Here is a 12,327-nt window from a genome sequence, read left to right on the forward strand (position 1 = left end):
ATCTGCAGGTTTCCCAGTAATTCCCAGTTGGTTTGAATGCATCCTGCATAATGCATAAATCGGTTTTCCAGAGGAGAGCCCCCGTGTTGAGGTGCATCTTTGGCATCTATAAACACAGAATGTATTTTGCTAGAAGAAAAAAAAAAAAAAACGCAGGGAACAAGGTTTTGTTCACATGTACGTCATCAGTATGACTGGTATTGATTTCTGTCAGGAGCTTGTCCTCCTCACGGGAAAAATTCTCTTTGTGCTCATGAAACGTTCACTGTGGAGGAGTGCACTTGAGACCCTTCACTTCTGTAATAATCCCTGCTACTACGATACAGGTTTAACACTGGGGTTTCTTTATTTGAAAGGGCTAATGGCCTTTACACAACATCATGGCCAAGAACCAACAAAGACACAAAATAACTTTTCTGCAACAACAAAGCAGCAAAGGAAATCTTTAAATTTAAAGGCAGAGGTCCCCAAAGGAAATGTAACTGTGGCCTTTCAAGATAAGGAAATTAAATGATTTCCACCTTGCTGTAAGGTAAAATAAGCCCTTTAACTTGCTAATATATATAGAAGGAAGCGCCTGTATTATCCTGTATTACTTTCTGTAATTTGGCGCCTCACGAAAGCAGTGAAAGTTCACCAAGTGAAAGCTGCATGCCAGCAGCTAAATGAGGCTGATATCTGGATTTATCAACACAGAAGTGCAGCAAACATCAAACCAACCGATATTCAGTTTCAAGTGACAGGGCTTCCCACAGCTCCACACTGGAGGATTTTTCAAACAGTGGCTTCTCCACCAACTCTGCCGTTTTTAGACTTTAATGAATAAAGCCCTCGAAGGGTTTCTTAAAATATTTGTTTCCGCCAACATTTCGATCTCATTGTGAACCAAGCAACACATATTCTCACGACAATTATCAGAACACTTGTCACAAGACTCGTCTCACGCTTCGCAGACATCCTTGCAGAGCTGCATATTTGCAAAAAGGATTTGAAAGCACTGAACGTGTCTGGAGAGATGCACGGTGGCTGTGGCTGCCCTCAAATATCAATCGAACGAAAGTGCCATCACATATTATTTTCAGCTACACAGGTGTTCTTGGCTCTGAGGACCAATAGTTTTGCACAGCACGCAGAGGCAGAACAGACATTTCTAAGGAATTAAAGTGCAGTTTCATCTTTGCCCCGCTGCTGAGTAATGGAGACCTTGCATAGTCTCTGAGCTGGGAGGTTTATCCCTCTGGGACCGAGTCCTCTGAACACTCCTTCCGATTTTTCTGTGCTCATCCCCAGATACCTCTCCCATTTAACTTCATGTCCTTCTTACACTGACCCTCCTCCTTTCACAGATAGCACCACGGTTGTTGCTGCCATGTTTTTTTTTATCTCACAGTCTGAACGAGCATCCCATTTTTGCCACGTTCTTAATCATGATCCCCTGTGTGCAAAACGACCCTCCCATCTGCTTTTCACACACAACGTGTCCAAGTTGAGAGAACAATTGAAGGGCTGTAAATCATGCAGTGTCTCTCTCTTGCAGTCTTTTCTTTTTCTTTTTCTTTTTCTTTTTTTTCCCACTCTAAGTGCCAGACAAGCCACAGAGAAAACAGGAGGAACTCGGAGCTCCGGCCGCTGAGGAGTCTGTCAAGTGCTGCTTCTTAGCCTTTGTGAGGGCACTTTCTCTCTGTCACAGTAGATCAGCTAGCTACATTAGGTTATTAAGGTCTGGGGATCATCTTGGGATTACGGAAACAGTTTTGTGAAGAATGACTTTAGGGACTTTAGAGTTTCTCAACGCTCCTCTCCACATAAAAGAAAGACACTACAGCACTACACAAGGCACTACGCGGCACACTGGTGGACTCGAGGGTCTCTGTCGTGGATCGTGATTGATTGGAAATGATACAGAAAGGTCAATCTGAGGTAATGATCAGATTTGGGATAATGATAATAATGACTACTGCAGGGGTGGTCGACAAATTTTTGGTTGATTAGACATTTTTTTTAATCTATTTTTTAAATTTTCCCTCATGAATTTAAATTTCTTTAAATACACATTAACATGAATGCAGCATATTTTAGTAAAGGAATACATGGAGACAGAAGACGTTACAAGCACCTTACTGTTGCACATGTTTGAAATAAAAAAAAATAATAATATTTCAACCTGTGTTTCATTTGAATAGCTTAATACTGAATTCAAAATGAAAATAATATATATATGTGTGTGTGTGTGTGTAGAACTGGGCTATAGAGCACATATAGAAGTGAAAAACATTGAAGACCCCTGATTTACAATTTAGGCAATTTTTAAAGTTTTTTTTTTTTTTTTTTTTTTTTTTTTACTATTCCTTCCCCTTATGGGGACCATGAACATCTCCCCTATGATGTATTCAGATTTTATACTGTCTTCTTTTGCTGTTTTGCTCTCACAAAACCACAAAGAAGGTAACTGTAGCTCTCGTACTGCATGCAAGGGCAATAGAGGCATTCTTCTTCTTCTTCTGATTTAATACATTTATACATTAATACATTTGTGTTGATTCACCAAGACTGCTGTGAAGTGGTGAAATCATTTCCATGCCTGCTAGCTATATCAGTCCATTCAGATCAGTAAAAAAAAAACAACAACAATAAAATGATCCTCCCACATTTCTGCTGTTCTGCATGATTCTAATGCTTTACATGCCCAAATTATACAGTTGTATAAAGCAAAGATTTTGCTACAATCATGATTTTGTCTTTTGTTTCTTTTTATTATTTGCGTTGCATAGCTGTAGTTGATGCCATATATCATGAGACAAGCGATGAGGCAACCATGATTTTTTTCCTTGAGGCCGAGGATGCTTTATCGCTCTGTTTACATAAAGTGTTCCGTGTGCTACAAGAGCAGAGACACCCCAATATTTCAGTCTGCAGTCACCAGTATTTCAGTTTTTATGCGGCACACTCTTCATTGTCACTGTGTAATGTGCTGCTTATCCCTTTTGTCGCATCAAACTGAAAAATGGCCGTTCCGTTTAGTTGTTGTGTATGACTGCAGGTCATCCCCATAAATATCTCTCACTTTCACTTAGACAGCTGCAGTATGTCTCATCAGATGGCTCATTATTGGAGCCTCCGTTTGTCTTCAACTACTGTGCTTTAATTAAAACATTTTTTGGGCTGGTTGTCATCCAGTTTTTTTTATTGTGGACCACTGCTAAGCTTGATAGTGGCCGTGAACACTGGTGAAGCACAAACACATGAACCATTTCCAGTACAGTTGAGATATTGAAAACTGTTCTTTCTGCTTTCTGATTTATTTTAAAGCGTGTACACCTACTACGTCACCTGTGCACCTTTTTTTCTGCATGGATGTCCAAGTGTTTGTTATCCTGTTAATGCTTTTTTTTTGTGTGATGTGGATGTCTGTGTGGGTTGCGCTATTGTGCTAGTGTGACGTGGTTATCCTATTATGTAATTAGTGCATATTTATAGCGTGCGACCTGTTGTTAGATAATATCTCACGCATACAGCTGTTAGCAGTGGAGCAAACCACATGAGTCATTGCAAGGTCAAAGGCGAGGCTGCTGGAAAATTGGAAACAAATAAGCGTTGTTTGTGACAGTTTTTTTTTGTGAAAATTTTCAGTTTAATAAAAGTGTAATGAATCATTAATACGTCCACTTTACAATGAATGAAATCAGCATGATGTATAAAAATAACCTTCCATTTCGAATTGAGTAGGGTTATTGATAACTTCAGAAACTATTCAGGTGATCTGGTTGAAGCTTCTGTCAGAACGGATTATCTGCAGCTGTCTGCCTGAGGCACAACAGATCAAGGCTCTGACAGTGGTGGAGTGTGACCAAACCACTGAAGATGCGGTGCCTCGGGATGTCAAGCTGAAACAGAGGGCCGTGCCGTCGCTCTTGTCTTGTCACAAAGCCACAAGCCACAAAAGCCCAAATGTGTAATGTGATAGACAGATATTACGCTGTTGAGTCATATAGGGCTGTGCTTTAGCCTTTTATGAGCCCTTTATTCTTTGTCACCAATAATTATAGCCTCTTTTAATTAGTCACTGATATCATAAGTGGCTGTTAGTTCATACCTAATCAGTTACAGTAATTATTTAAACTAAAAGGAAAGCCAGGAGGATTTCCCACGACGGAAGTGGAACTTAACTGATTAGAAAATCATATTAATTCCATTCTTACCTTTGTATGTTTTCTTTTGTTTTGTTTTTTGTTTTTTAATTTAATTTTTTCACTTTTGTATGTTGTAGAATTTAACCCACTAGCCCACTAGCCCACTAGCCACGATTACATACAGCATAGGTCTTCAACAGGGGGTCGCAAAATCTTTGGTTGATTAGACATTTTTCATATATATTTTTTTTTAATTTTACCTTATCGGCACACTAGTGTTGCACATGACAAAAAAAATGAATATTTGAACCTGTGTATTACTTGAATAGCTTAATACTGAATGCAAAATAAAAATATTAATATATATTTATAAATAGCACTGGGCTATATAACGCATATAGTAGGTAGAGGGTCCATACCCAATCTCTCCATCAGTTTGAGGGCCCTTGACCTGAAATACGTTGAAGACCCCTGACATACAGGGAACAATGGATCCCTGGACACATGCAAATTTCCCCAGGAAAAAAATACATATGCCAGATGTAGGTAGAAATTCATCTCCAATACAAATAGGTCATACATTAAAACGCAGCCTCACTCCAAGGTCTTTAAGACGGATGGTTTTCAGAGCAGGTGGCTGCATATTTAGGCTGACCTACGACACTGAGGATATACAGTCCTGTGCCACAGCAGGTCATTTTATTTAAATGAGTCATCCGCTGGAATGTGCGCCACTCAGTGATGAGTTTGGCTGAAACCTGCACATTTCCCACAAGATTCAACGCAGGCCACTCACTAACACATGCTGACCAAATAACACAAATAGCCCAATTAGTGTGCGCTGTCTGGGCTCGTATCAGCCATCTGAGATCAGAGCATGCCGCGGCAACAAGAACGCCCAGTTAGCCCTCTTGATTCAAAAAAGGCCAAAAATACAATTACAACGTGATATATTGAGACTGTGGCAAATGTGTTCCTTTCCAGAGAGTGCTGGTGTCTGGTTAATTTATGAACAATCGGGTCTGAGATGTATATGGCTGAGGTTTCTCAAAGCATCAGCTGGCTTTCTACCTAGCCATTTTTCCTCTTTTTTCCCCCCACCTCTACATGCGAGCACACAGACACACACGTGCGCGCTTCACATGCTATTAGGAGCACAACTCCCTGGAAAACATTATTTGGTACTGAGCGGATTATCTGGGAACAGATCTAAACTGAACACTCAAACACACCCTCCCTGCATCATGTGTGAAGTAGGTTAGTTGTTTCCTGGGACAACTGAGTTCAGCGCTGTGGCTGGATTCGGATGAAAATAAATGTTTCTTGCTTGTTTGTCCAGCCTTTGTCATTAGTAATGTATTAGATTTATATAAGAGACGCATCTCCTTTTATTTGCGGGACTGTCTCACAGAGAGCTCAGTTTATGATTACGATCGACAATCAGTTTTGTGGTCGGTTGCGCATGTCATTTATTTCCGTGCTCACAATGAAACAAAAGAGCCTTCAGAGCAGGATGGCGTCAACTGCATCTGGCCTTTAAAGTTTGCTTCGCATTTCTTTTGATCACAAAATGAAAGGAATACATCAGCTGTTCTGTTGCTTTGTGGCTTCGTGGCAATCCTTGGAGGTCATTTTAAATAACTTGTGCAAGAATAGAAGCTTTGAAGTACAGCTAATTCCTAAATGTCAGCATGCAATGTGCTCAAGATAGATAGATAGATAGATAGATAGATAGATAGATAGATAGATAGATAGATAGATAGATAGATAGATAGATAGTGTGTGCATTGCAGCTGTGTACAGACGCTTTTAATCATCACGTTTACGAAATGGCATCTCATTCAAATAATGGGATCGTTTATTAACACAAGCAGTTAGTCAGAGGGGATGCTGAGGGCAAACAGGAGCCATACCTCCTGTGATTTATCTCAAAATGAAAACGCTGCAGTGGCTTGTAGCTCATTACCTGTCTTCTCCGAAGTAATTATGCGACAACATATAACCCACTGTGAGGATTAAATGCACTATCCACTGATTTCTAAGGATACCTCCTGACTTTTTTGAGGGTACTTGAGATGGTAAATAACACAAAATGCAACAGAACCAATGCCTTAACCCTCTAACACCTGAACATCCGCCTGAGCATAAAAAAAAAAGCTTGCGGTATTTGAATTACCGTAACTCACCGATGCCCAAAATTCAAAGTGTGGCTGAGAAAAAAAGCTGCCATTACGGTAATGATGACGTACCGCTGCTGTCGGCTGCAGGTTGGGGAGCGACCAGGCGGCAACCTCCATGGCTGAACGATGAAGTCAATGCCGAAGTGCAAAACGTTGCACTTCAACGAGTGGCCATTTGAGGCTGGTTGCAAAAGGGAGCAAAACCCCATAGACCCCCATGTTAAAAAGCCCAACTTATTATTAAACAACCCCCTACGTCCAAACTTGGAGTATCCGCGTGTGGGTGGAGTAAAGCTCATCCAACATGGCGACGGCGGGCTCCGCCCACTTCGGGCTTCATTTTCGTGGTTCAGAATCCAATGGGTGACGTGACAATGGGTTTGTCCATAGTATATACAGTCAATGGGAGCGACGTAAGACCAGGGAGCCCCAGGAAGAGAGAGTTGTGGAGGAATTTGTTGGTAAAAATACCTTTGAGATGTCACAAGGTTCTTCCAGACAAAAGCACAACTTCCCAGTGTTCAGCTACGCTTTGAATTTTTTTAAGAGAGCAAACCACTGTGAGTTACGGTAATTCAAATCCCAAGTGCTTTAACGTGTCATCAGCAATATATTCAGGCTTTAAAGGGTTAAGTCGCACCAGTTCCCATGAGATTATGACGTCAACCAGGCTAATATATCTTGGTTCAGCAAAGGCTCATTGGGGGAAAACTGTGAGATATGTGACCACACGTGTAACCAACTTCCCGAAAACGCTTGCAAACCACATTTGGCCGCATGCTTTGCCCTGCTCAGAACACTATCTTCACCCTTATACCAATATTCTGCCAGACTACAGCTTATTCAACAGGAGCCAGATAACACACGGTCTAGATAAGACGCAACATATAATAATATTATCAAGTGTCCGTGCTGTGAATAACAATGCTTCCTTTCGCCTGTGCTTCTCTTCCGCCACTTTATCTTTTTGCCTGTGCGCGCAGGATTGTTTTCTGATATATCACCGTTCATGTGCGAAGTCAGAAACACATTTTTTCTTTAGTCACAGTTTCAAGCAAAACATATATTGCAGCATGGACACTTAATCATGTTTAATTGCACAATAAACTGGATATACTCCTACATCTGCCCTAGGACTCCCTGTTGAGGAAGGTGTTTGGCTCATGTCACCATGGCAGCATTTGCTTTCTTAATCTCAGCAGCAGAGGGCTGTAGAAGAATCCCTGAATGGTTTCACTTTGACAAAATATGGTTGGTATGTCCCTGTCCATTCTTTTTCCATCTGCAACTGAGGAGGCAGAGAAATGGGCAAATCCTGTCTACATGTGCGTTTGGAAAATAGAAAAACTGCGTTCCTTCGTGCACAAACAGACTCAGAACTGCACCATTCTTTCAATACATAATCGAGGCAATCGAGGGCGATTCAAGTCAGCTGTTCTGCTGAAGCAGAAATTGTCATTTGCATAATTGTGATAATTGTCAAGACGATTCCGTTTGTGTTGGATGTGCATGGATAAAGGCGGGAAGCTCGTGATGTGAAAAACATTAGGTCAAACATCTTGCCTGAGCTGTGATCTCACCACTGTCAGAAATAACAGTTTCCCTTCTCGCTCCTCCTCCTCCTCCTCCCTGTAGTCCTTTATTTCCGACGCTTCAGATCTCGGCTGTGTTGCAAATCAAAGGAAATGTTGGAAATTGTTGTATGCACCATTATGCATATACATATTTATATACAGTATATAAAAAGAACTTGTTTTCCCTGCATTGATCATGAAGTTGTAGTTTGAATGTTTTCCTCAAAGCATTCAGAATCTTGTAGAAATGTAGAATTAAAGAATCCAGCATCTGGTTCTCAGAGGTTCGGAAAAACACACCAAAGAAAGTTCTGACTTTCAACACCAGGGCCATCTTATTAAAGGAAATAAAATCAACGGAGGTTTGGAAAGTTTAGAAGAAGAAGATTATTCTGAAAGTTACGTTTTTGCTATTGATCACATATGAACACATTCAATTCAGCCAAATACTTTAATTATCGTGTGTTCAAAATGGTCTTGAAATGACAAATTGAGTTCAGGTCATCATGACTTTTTTTTTTCTTTTTGATAAAACACAAAAATGTATCGTGGACAAGAGGTTATGATCAGACTTGTACTCTGTGTTAAGAGAAGAAGTGGGAAACAATAAGGTTGTGTGACAACTGAAGTTCACCCTCTAACAGTGAACAACTCTCACTCCACCTAATTGGTTTTATAAACATTCACTGCTCCTCAGACCAAACGTGTTTGCCCCTGTTAGTTGTTGTGACTAATGGTGCATTTACCTGTTTTGCTCCGTCAGGTGGCATCCCCTTCATCCTGACCGGGGAACTGTTCGAACAGTCCTATCGACCTGCCGCCTTCATGGTTGCTGGCACTGTGAATTGGCTGTCCAACTTTACCGTGGGGCTCCTGTTCCCGTTCATTCAAGTGAGTTATCATCTAAACATACACGCTCTGCAGATTCGGCTGGGGTCAGCTCACTCAGCGCAGGTTTACTACGTCTGAAAAAAAGATACTTCAAAATAACCCGCCTATTGAAACAAGGCATCGAACACACGGCAAACTACTGGCAGATTGTAAGTAAACCAAACAAACTCCAACTGTGTTTGACACTTCAGCCTTCGCAGTCCATTAGAATGGTCAGCGCCTCATTAATCCCTTCAGCGGCTGCCCACCACGTCACGTTCATGTTCATAAGAGGTTGTGCTGTTTACTCTCCAGTTAGGCATATTTGAATTCTCTGTTGACCTATCATATAGCATTAAGAATTTAATATCCAAAGTACACTCTAATGGCTGTCCTTGGAGTGGTCCTGCTCATGCAAAACATTTCTTCGTAATGGCTTCAGCTCAATGATGGAAGTGTTCCTGACTGAGCATGCACTGTACTTTTTATCCACACTACATTATACAAACAGCTTGTTACTGGCACTCCTCACTGAATCATCCAGGAAGGAAGAGGATACCATTTATATACCATGGCGCGCCGGTGAATTCGATTTTAATTTAACTTGTGTGCGGTAGCTCTCTTCAAGGTGCACTCTGAAGCAAAATAAAATTAAAGTCAGAGGTCACGCAACCGCACTGAGACACAGAAATTAAACCCCATCTTGCACTCTCTAAAAGCCACCTTGATCAACACTTCACTTGGCTTAGCTGCGAGGGGAAGCCCCACCTAAGCCGCCCAGGCATTTGATTTTATTACTCAGCTAGGATTATGCGACACAGATTTTATTTCCCTTGTTAGTGGGATGACTAGTGGTTTCACGCTCTGGTTTATCTAAAGCAGGGGTGTCAAACTCTGGTCCGCGGGCCAAATTTGGCCCGTGTTGTATTTATATTTGGCCCGCGACAATACCAAATGACTACGAGAGCTGAGAAAAATAGTGCTGTTGTTTTGGTGCGTCAATCAGGACAGGACCCCGAAACTCCTCTGTGACAGTAGGTATACACTACAACTGTCACTGTGCTACCCCTTCCCAAAAATGACGAAAAGAAAGGCAGAAAATAGGAGCTTTCTGGACAAGTGGGAGGCAGAATATCTATTTACGTATGTAAAAGACAGGCCCGTTTGTCTTGTTTGTGGGGTCAACGTGGCCGTTACAAAGGAGTACAACATTAGACAACACTATGAAACGAAACACCATGACAAACACAAGGACCTGGACATGACTCAAAGGAACTAGAAAGTAGAGGAGATGACACAATGCCTCAGCTCCGCACCCAAGCTGCTCAGATGCTCTCCATGTTCGGCAGCACTTATCTATGTGAGCACCTTTTCTCCTCGATGAAGATGACCAAAACATCTCTCAGGAGACGTCTGACTGATGAACACCTTTGCTCGATACTGAGGATTTCTTCAACTCAGAGCCTGTGCCCAGACATTGATGAACTAGCATCCAAGAAGAGATGCCAGGCATCTGGCTTGGGCACATCAGAGTAGATCAGTATGTAGCAAACTGTAATTAGCAATTACAATTAGCAAACAATAATTAACGTTTGCTCTATGCACTTTTTCTTGCAATTCGAAGGCATGGGCTTGAATGGTTGATTTATTTATTTTAAAAATTATCCAGTGGAAAAATTTTATTTTGATATTTAATTCAGAAGGCTGCGAAAAGAAAAATGTTTTAAAATTTTATTTCATAAATGAATGCCATTGATGTGTTTTTTATTTGAAATTTGATTTTGCATGTCTCCACTATTAAGTTATATATAATGTAATAAGAGTTGCTTGTTCCATATTCAATGTTAAAGCAAAATTTGTTTCGTTCCATATTAAAATGTTCATTTGTTCAATCTTGGCCCGCGGCTTTGTTCAGGTTTTAAATTTTGGCCCACTGTGTTTTTGAGTTTGACACCCCTGATCTAAAGCATCATCATGACACAATTTGGATTGTTGCTGATGCTATAAAGATAAAGCTGATTTGAAACAAATTAGACTTGCTTATCTTGTCTGGATCACAAACTGGAGGAGTGGAGGCGTTTGACTTACTGTAACAAAAAAATATATATATCTTCCTTAGATCCTTAAATTTTCACCATTCTTTGCCGGTTACAGTTGATGTTTTAGAGATTGTTTCCCAGATAACTGCAGAGGTACTGCAGGGGGGATCGCAAAGTCTGTGGTTGATTAGACATGTTTTATATATTTTTTAATTTTACCCCACAAATTGAAATTTCTTTAAATGCATATATGAATCCAACATATTTCAGTAAAGGGACAAATGGAGGCAGAGGTCATTATCTTTCGGTCAGCACATAGCTGTCTCAACATCATACCGTTTCACACAGAGCGCCACGCTGCCGAGTCAGTCACGAGCCCTACTGTTGCACGTTTGGACTAAAAAATATGAGTACTTGAACCTGTGTGTTATTTGAACAGCTTAATACTTAAAACCAAATAACAAATCAGAAACCATTTTAAAATATGAACTTAAATGCAAAGAACAAAAAAACTTTCCCTGTGAGGACAGGGTAAATAATACTGAGCTCGCAAACACAGTCTCTTTCTTCCTTGATGAACAATTGGCAGCAGGTGCGGTCAGTCCCCTGCTGCAGCGTGGGGAAAGGGCAGCACCTGAAAGCAAACAGGGAGGAGAGAGAACACACACAAAATGTGAAGAAGCACTTAACACACAAAACTTTAAGGAGATGCAAGACCAAACAAATCTCAGGTGTTGTGTCTCGTCGGCACATTTCAAATGTGTTTTGACATTTTCCGTTTAGTCTTTCAGTGCAGCTGCAACAAAAGCTGCATAACAGCACAATCACTACAGCCCACTATAACCTTACCCATGCGGCTGTAACGCCTATTCCGCCTTTGTTACCTTATTTAATATTGGATGTGGTTTTCTGTTGACCACAACCATGTTGTTCCATTGACTGCCGGTGCTGTTCTGATGACGTGCTGCTTTCACTGCTGACCATTTGTTAACAAGGTGTTACAGGTGAAACCTGAGACAGGACAGGAATGATCAATAGACAGGGACACAGATGCTCTTTCAAAACTGAATGAATGCAGAGAGGCTTGCTAGTATTATTAGGGTCATGTACCAGTGTTGTGTTTCATTTCTGTTAAAATGAATTAGGTGGAGAGGTTGAGAGTTTTTAGAACAGGTTTGAAAACAACACAATGTTGTTCATGCACACAGTAACAGTTCTGATTTGATGGAAGTTGGTTAACATTGTCACCTCACAACACAAAGTGTTTGGGTTTGAAGGTGTCGGGTTTTACTGTGTGGAGTTTGCGTGCGTAACCTGTATATGCACAGGTTTCTCCAGGTTTCCAGACACGTGCATTTTAGATTAATTGATGTACGTGTTAGCGCAAATGGTTGTTTGTGTGTCTGTTAACCCTGTTACAGCCTGGTGACTCTGACTCTGTTACACTGTTACAAAACACATATAGATAAATATAGTGTCTCCTCTCTCCAGAACACACGGTTGTTCATTTTAGCCTTCCAGTCGCAGAGCTGTC

The 12,327-nt window shown here is 40.9% G+C and overlaps 1 protein-coding gene across 4 annotated transcripts in view; it reads left to right on the forward strand.

The window, feature by feature from the left end:
- The window catches only part of slc2a9l2 (solute carrier family 2 member 9, like 2), a 114,061-nt gene that overhangs the window by 81,537 nt on the left and 20,197 nt on the right, over positions 1-12,327 (forward strand). For all 4 annotated transcript variants that reach the window (XM_047582720.1, XM_047582721.1, XM_047582718.1 and 1 more), the window contains exon 12: positions 8,648-8,775. In XM_047582720.1, the coding sequence (XP_047438676.1) occupies positions 8,648-8,775 (128 nt within the window). The remainder of the gene's footprint in view (positions 1-8,647; positions 8,776-12,327) is intronic.

Source organism: Mugil cephalus, chromosome 4, assembly GCF_022458985.1.
Source record: "Mugil cephalus isolate CIBA_MC_2020 chromosome 4, CIBA_Mcephalus_1.1, whole genome shotgun sequence".
Lineage (NCBI taxonomy): Eukaryota > Metazoa > Chordata > Actinopteri > Mugiliformes > Mugilidae > Mugil > Mugil cephalus.